General features: G+C 41.5%; 1 protein-coding gene across 1 annotated transcript; it reads right to left on the bottom strand.

Moving 5' to 3' along the window:
* Positions 1–346: 346 nt before the first annotated feature.
* Positions 347–2,898, bottom strand: LOC101769071. Its single transcript, XM_012845382.2, has 2 exons — positions 1,614–2,898; positions 347–1,183 (listed from the first exon to the last, which is right to left on the bottom strand). Exon 1 carries the CDS (start codon positions 2,560–2,562, stop codon positions 1,708–1,710), a length of 855 nt encoding a protein of 284 aa, XP_012700836.1. The 5' UTR covers positions 2,563–2,898; the 3' UTR covers positions 347–1,183; positions 1,614–1,707.
* Positions 2,899–8,275: the final 5,377 nt, after the last annotated feature.

Here is an 8,275-nt window from a genome sequence, read left to right as displayed (position 1 = left end):
AATTCGAAACTCAATCAAACGACCTCCAAAAATCACAACATTTGAACCATAGACTCACAACAACATAGCAAAGGTATTCCTAAAGTTTCAAGTCAAAAAGCTCACGAATTGGTCACAAGATTCCATGGATTTGGAGAAGGGAACAAGAAGGGGATTTTCAAAAAATCTCAAAATCCAAGGTGCTCGTGCATGGATTTGCTAGGGGATCAACCTAGGTTTTCATGCACATGTCCTAGCACCGAATTGCCCCAAAAAATACCCCAAAACGCTGCCAATCGTAAGATCCAAAAATTCACCCAAAAATCCTCTAAAAATAGGGAAAAAGAAAAATGGGAGAGACACAAGATTTAGCCATGAATTTGACACACAAATTCAACTAAATCACGAGGTCAACATCTTTACAAGATGAGGACTAGCCTCCTCCCTTCATCCACCCACTAAAATGAAGAAATCAAAAGAAAAGAGCAATCACCCTCTCATCTCCCACTCTCTCCTCTCTCTCTCTAAGCACTTGGCTAGCCTCTAAGCAAATGAATTAGGGTTTTCTCAAGAGGTGCTGAAATTAACAGCCATCCACCCATATTTATAGTCTGGGACGGAGGATCAAACTACCCCTACAACTACAACTAGGATAATTACCAACGTAGGGGTATTTTGGTCCATGTTTTTCTACGCTCATCGGATGGACACGCCACCTTCACGACTTTGCTTCGCCTCGATGCAAGCTTCGCGATGATGCCACGTACCGTCCTTGAAGCTCCGGCCGAACCAGGCTCGCTCCCGGTTTTGAGGCCCAAACCAGCAAACCTGCCTGCACTATGGTTTTGAGGCCCAAACCACCCAAACCGTCCATTTCCGCTTGGCCGCCACGCAACCTCCTCGATGTCGACGCGTGTCCAGTCTCCGCCAAGCTTTTGACGCCTCCAAGTCTTTCGCTCCCGGCTCCCAGGCCGCGTACTTGACTCACCTCCATCCCGCTTGACTCGACCGCCGCCATCTCCATCCCATTATTTTCTCTTGCTCTTCCATGCACCATGTGGACCACTTATGACTCCGTCCGGACTCCTCGGGTCCATCGGTCCAAGCCTACTCGCGTTCATCCTTCACCACCCTTGGTCCATCGGCATGAACCTTTCGCTTGACCTTCATCGCATGCCGTTGGCCATTACACCGCATCCTACACCTGCACATCACAAGCAAAGAGCAACATCATTCCAACACAACATTATCAATCACTCATCATCCAAGGGTGACCACAATTGGTCCTCAGTAGTAGTTGAGAAAGGACATTTTTGGAATGTAAAGTAGCTCACGGGTCACTATAAAAGGGGAGCTCTACCCTGTTGTAGAGAGAGACTTATTGTTTTTTGAACTTATAAGTGCAATCTCTTTCCATTCACATCTGTTGGTGTCGAATTTCTTTGAGACCAACAACCAGGTCCTTAATAAAAAAACAGTTTGGATGAAATTCAAGATCGGCATTATTATTTGCAGTTAAATGATGAACTGAAGCAAGCTTTTCTTAGAACTTGGAACATGGAGAATATTATTTAGATGCAAAGTACGATTTGGGGTACATAAAAATGAATGACCAACATTGCTAATTCTCATACCTGAACCGCTGGTGGTGTGCACCTGATCAAGTCCATTGTACTTGTCGCACACGGTCAGCTAGGTGATGTGATCAGAGGGGCCACTATTAGCATATCAGTTTGTGTCCACCTCGTAGCCGGTGGTGGCCGAACCAGCAACCTTGGGCTGGTAATCTTCCTCAAAGCGGTACCAACACTCATCAGCTTCATGATTTGGCTTCTTGCAGATCTGACGGGCGACCTTGGTTGACTGTCCTCCTTGCTTGGGTGCACCTCCAGCGTTGTTGTTGAAGCCGTTGTTGAAGCCATGACCTCCAGAACCACTACTACCACCACGGCCACGGTTGCCATCGCGAGGATGGAAGCCACCGCGTCCATGCGATGCAGAGTTGGCGGAGGATTGGAAGCCTCCACCATTGTTGTTTTCCGCCAGCATCTGGAGATGCATGTCAAAGGCCACAATCTGAGCGTAGAGATCACTCAGTGTCATGTCGAGCCTCCCTATGACAGAGGAAACCAGGGAGTTGTAGTCAGAGTCCAAGCCATTGAGGATGAACGAGATCATCTCATCATCCCCGACAGCCTTGCCAACGGTGGCAAGCTCATCACCAATTGCCTTCATCTTCGCGACGTGCACCGTGGCGGTCATCCCGCCCTTCTTGAGGCTTGCCAACTGCATGCGCAGATGAGTTGCGCGTGCATGAGACTGGGCAGAGAACATCCCTTCAAGGACCACCCAAACTTCTGCTGAGGATGTCAGTGTCGCTACTTGAGCGAGCACATCCTTTGTCAGCGAATTCAGAAGGTATCCAAGTAGTTGCTGATCTTGTGCCACCCATGTCACGTAGACTGGATTGGGCACGACCTCCACCGTCTTGTTCTCCTTGGTGATCTTCAGGGTCTTGGTTGAAGGCTCCACAGATTTCCCTTCAAGGATGTCGATCAGCTGAGCTCCATGGATGGCAGGCATGATCTGTGCCTTCTAGAGAAGAAAGTTGTCCCAAGTAAAAAGTTATCCCGAGTAAGTTTCTCGGAGACAGGCGGGCCAAGGCTCGCCGGCGCAGGGGCAGATGAGGAGGAGGTCATCGATGGAAGGTGGTTGGTTTGCTAGATGTGTTTTCTCGGTGGAATAGGGGCTATGATTACCATGTGAAGTTTAGGGTTAACGTGGGATGCCCTTGGCCTCCACGGTTCGGTGTTAAATAGCGGCAATGCCGAACAGATTACAAGGTTTGTTACAATATGCTTGTCGTGCAAGCTAAGTAAGAAAGGATCCTAGTTTATCTCTACTAGGATTTACATCCGAGAAGATTCAGGTTGTTACAACAACCTGAACACGTTACAACTCGTGACAAAAACGTTATATCTAAATATCTAACACAAACAGCTTTTCTAGTATTTTCTTCGATCCAATTCAAAACTCTGTAACTCAACTGACCTTTAGTATTATTTTTGTCCTTCAGCTAGCAATTTTCAAGTGCTTGGCTGGTTCTGTAGAGCCCAGGAGTGGCTCTACGGGCACTGAAAGGCCAGTGATCTTTGTGAGTTCTGACCCTTGGTGTCCTCGAAACCTGAATCCTTTCAGAACATCTTGTGAGTTCCCATGTGCAAGTGCGTGACCACGCAGGGGATTGACAATGCATCAGAATCCATGAGAAACATGATGGGAATTGTCGCTGCCACGTTCTGATTGGACGTACAACTGGCCACTTCTATATGCCATCAGCATGGGAAGAGCGAGAGCCAAGGATGCACAAGTGTTCTTTAAACAATTACTGTGTTTCATGCATCGGCCAAATTGATCTAAATTTAGGCTGTGTAGTGATACATTTTTTTTCTTTGGAATCAGGCAGTATCATATATGATATGATGCTTATTTATGACTTTCTAGTAGCACAGCTATAAATATAAATGCATATACTTGTTCTTGTTGCACAGTTCTGCATCATGCGGACTGACTACTCACATTTTTGAAAGCTGAACGACATTGCCTTAAAGTAGTGTACTAGTGTATGCGAATCACCTATGATTCATTCTAATGGTGATTCACCGCGGAATCTTGAAAAAAACTGGCAATGATACTATCGCTGCTGGTTTTGCAAGAAGTTTCCATTATGAACTGGCGGTGAATTATCATTGCCGGTTCTAAACAGGTAGTGAAAATGGAGCAAGGATGACCAATTCTTTTGCTAGTGATTGAGGTGCCTGACACTTTTGTGCGCCGTGCTGACATTGTGCACCTATTCATCACTAATGCAGTGTATCACCATTTTTGTGGCCATTCATCTTCACCTCAACATTCTTCTATAGCCGACTGCCTATTGTGTAAATCTGCCTGCCCTGTCATTGCCATAGGGCCTCATGCACGATTACACGTTGCTGAGTCAACATCGATAAAACAACAATTTCGCTTGACGGTTGACAAGATCATATTCTCTTGTTCCTTTTGAAGAGGGGACCAGAGCACCTAAACAGTCGTTGTGATGCAAGCGGCGGAGTACCTAACTGGCAAAAACGATATTGCACGTTCCTCCAATGGAACTCATGGTTAGTTCATGCATCATGATGCAGTGCCGGCATTTGCCTTAAATATTGCATGCCAAATCGATATGCAATGCGAAAATTGATACTTAGGTTAATCCCAATGAAGATTTTCATTTTGATGTTTCCAAGATAGCCACATAAGCAACATGAAAATGATATTGTGTTTGAAACTACCTCTACAATGCAAAATTTTATGGTGTAGTTTCATATGCACTGCATGCAAGACACAAACTGTGTTGGTAATTATGCATACATGATGAAACCCCTCTTACCTCTCTCCTCATTAACTCACTGCCACATCATCAAAAATGCTGATATGACACCCTAATTAATGTGCATGAAACCTCTATGAAATCTCACTAGGATTAGTCTTAAAGAAACTCTGTAGTCTCATGATAGACAGATTAATGGAATCTTGGTCGTCGAGCAAGAATTAACTAAAGTTGAGACACTTTTAGTTAACGTTCGGACCAGCTGAGTTGAGCACTTGAGCTATAGCTTTATTTACCTTGCACGCACAGATGTGCAAATTGATATGCATTCCTTGAGGTATTCTAACTTTCCAAGCTATCATGGTTCCATTACACACGTGTTTACACCAATGCCAAACGATGATTCCGATTTTAATTGTCAAATGCATGTCCATTTGAATTTTGAAGTACATGACAGTTTACTGCTGAATTCTGTTATTAGCGCACGCATGTAGAAAGTGGAAGCAAAGTAAATCGGTTGCTAACTGGAGTCCACCGATTGATAATCCTATGTTATTTTTTTATGAGAATTTCACAGATTTCTCTCTGTTTCTAGCACATCCTGTATGCGAATTAATGCCGCAGGGGATTTAAAAGGAGGCTACATTATAAGGATCTCATTTTGTAAAACTAAGTTCGGCTCGCTGATCTTTCCTTAAAGATCAATTTGATCATTGTGCATATAGAGGTTTATTCCTCCCTCCTTGTGTTTGCAAATTAAGTACTCACTCTGTCCCAAATTATAAGTCATTTTGGCTTTTTTAGATTCATTGTTTTTCTGTGCATCTAAATATACACAGTATGTCTATATACATAGCAAAATCTATGAACCTAGAAAAGCTAAAACTATCTACAAATTGAAATGGATGGAGTATTGTGTCAAGGCCCATTAAAATTTAATTTTTTTGCTTCCTTGTGACTTGCGAGAACATAAGATCTAAGTTTAGAACCGGTTCATTGTAGTGTAATCTATACACTGGATTGAAGTCCTATATTTAGAAAGGTGCTCGTATTATAGGATAATATTTATTTCAGGAATAATTGACTCTATCTTTCGGTAGTAAGCGAGGCATCTGTTCTAAGTATTTGTATGAGTATGTGTGTATATATTTCTGTACCATATTTTGTAAACAAAATGAGTTTATTCAGCCGGGCTTGGTGCGTTGAAGGTCTAGCGTCGAGTATATGTCATGAAACTAAACGAGGATGATGACATTCATCCGAGACGACTAATATCGACATCCGCGTTAAATCTACCTGCATAACACTAAAGAATTACTTTATGGTCTCCAGTGCAATTAGTTGAAGGTCTGCAGTGCGCGATGCGGTGCAAAAGTGTACTGATGACTGTGCATTACGTACGTAGTAGTTGAAGTGGAATAATGAAGAGCGAAATGGATTACCAGTACTGAGAATTGACTTTAGATCCCACCCCTTTTAATCTCACCCTTTAGTCTTGGTTTAATTTTGACCCGGGAAAAAAGGAGGTGCGTCACGGTAGGCTGGAATGGGACGCACCTTTACTTTCGGTTCCTTTTTTGCAACCGGGACTATGGGCCACCCTTTAATCTTGATTAAAACGGCTAGTTTCCGGACACCGACGGCGCCACCCTTTACTCCTGGTTAGATCCACCAACCGGGACAAAAGATCCAACCTTTTGTCCCAGTTGGATTTACCAACTAGGATAACTGGTTTACTCCCGGTTGGTAATTCAAACCGGGACAAAAGCTAAACCGGGAGTAAACACCAACCGGGACAAAAGCTCTAACCTTTTGTCCCGGTTAGATTTACCAACCGGGATAAAATCTTATCTACAGGAAGGATCACTCCTCTAGACCGAGCCACTCCACTCCACAAGGACAGAAGCTCATCCTCTCCATGGCGCCGAAGCAAGTCTAGGGAGGTGCTGCTGAATTTTTTTTCCCTATTTCCGTGGGGATTTCACTCATCTAAAGTGTTGTGAAGGTTAGCTACTTCATGCTCCGTTCATTTATTGTTGTTAAGCTTTGTTTTATACTTTAGAGAGGGAGAAAAATGAGTTTGTTTCTTGTTAAGCATGTAGAGGATTTGTATTTATACATGTTTTTGAGCTACAATGTGATGGATATTTATAAATTAGCCATATAAATTGTAGGTGTAATTTCATACTCTAGTACTTTTCAGATAGAGATAGAGGTATGGAATTAGCCATTTTTAGAATAAGTAAATTACGTGGGAAATATTAAATTTTTTAATAGTTTAGTTATTTGTAAATTAAATATGAGCTAAATAATTTGTGTATTTCTATGTAAACTTTTAGCAATATTAGAGTTTGCAATACTGATGTTGGAAATTATCAAGAAGATTCTTCCCGAGAATAATGAATTTCCATCCACAACATATGAACCTAAACAGATTGGTTGCCCTCTAGGATTAATGATAGATGATAGTGATGCAATAGAATAATTATTTAAGAAGGTAATATAACTCGTGTAGAATTAATGAGTCATTCAAACTTATTGTAAATATAATTGCTAATTAAATATATTTTTGCATGTTTGAAATGTGTAAAGTTTTAATTTTTGCTTCATGAAGTCCAGCGAAACCCGGCGAGATCCGATGCCTACAAGTTCCACCCGGCAAGAATAAATTTTCAAATAGAAGAAAAAGAAATAGTATAGCATTTATGACTAGTTAAAACTTATTGTAAACAAACTTGCTAATTTAATATATTTTTGCATGTTTGAAATATGTAAATTTCTTATTTTTCACTTCCTGAAATCCAGTGAAAACATAAATAGAATAAATTTCCAAATAGAAGTAAAAAGAAATAGTATATAATTTATGACTAGTTAAAACTTATTGTAAACAAACTTGTTAATTTAATATATTTTTGCATGTTTGAAATATGTAAATTTCTTATTTTTTGCTTCCTGAAATCCAGTGGAAACATAAATCAAATAAATTTCCAAAAACCAGTCGGGAAATGAAAAACAGGAGAAGACCCCCATTTATCCCGGTTATAAAGTAGAACCGTTATAAAAGGGAACTTTTCGATTCCCTCCTGGAAGTACCCATTTATCCCGGTTGATAATAAACCGAGATAAAAGGGGGACTTTTTATCGCGGGTGATCATAAACCAAGATAAAAGGCTCCCCTTTTATCTAGGTTTGTATTAGAAACCGGGGTTAAATATCCTTTAATCCCAGTTTCAATTACAAACCGGGATAAAAAGAGGGTCCTGTATAAAAGTTATAGCGTCTTCTACACCCCCGCGCCCAACACTTCGCGAAATTTTCACTCGTCGTCCTCATCCTGCCCGTCGCCAGCCTCCGCTGTCGCCGCTCCCCGTCACCGCCGCTGGCCCATCCTATTCGCCGGCCTCCTCCGTCTCCGTCGCCGCCTCCCCCGTCATCGCCGCGCGTCCTCATCGCCATCGCGCCCCCCTCCAACTCTGGCGTCCCCCAGAATTAAATTTTGAAATTTGGTAGATTACATACAAAATAAATTTTGTATACATTTAGACCTCGTTTGGATCATTGCAATTGTTTGTGGAATATAGTTGTATACTTCTAATTAATGCTTAGAAATTAATTGAACTTTGGTACAAATGTTTAGAAATTTTTGTTGAAATGCTTAGAAATTAGTTGAAATTAGTACATTTTGTATATTACATTTGTATGTTATATTTTGTATATTACATTTTGTATGTTTCAAAACAATTTGTTGAAATGATTTTTTTCATGGTTGTTCTATATATGATTTTATGTACAAAATAGTTGAGATCGATGGCAGACGACAAGGCCAGAAGGTATCTAATGGAGCGGATTATTGTTGGTGATAGTAGTTCCAACCTTCCCATAGCGTACATCGATGAAGAGGTAGCCACGTAGACATGTTTCTCAACC

The sequence above is a fragment of the Setaria italica genome, chromosome IV (genome assembly GCF_000263155.2).
Source record: "Setaria italica strain Yugu1 chromosome IV, Setaria_italica_v2.0, whole genome shotgun sequence".
Lineage (NCBI taxonomy): Eukaryota > Viridiplantae > Streptophyta > Magnoliopsida > Poales > Poaceae > Setaria > Setaria italica.
Note: the sequence above shows the minus strand (reverse complement) of the source record. Positions and strands in the feature narration are given on the sequence as shown.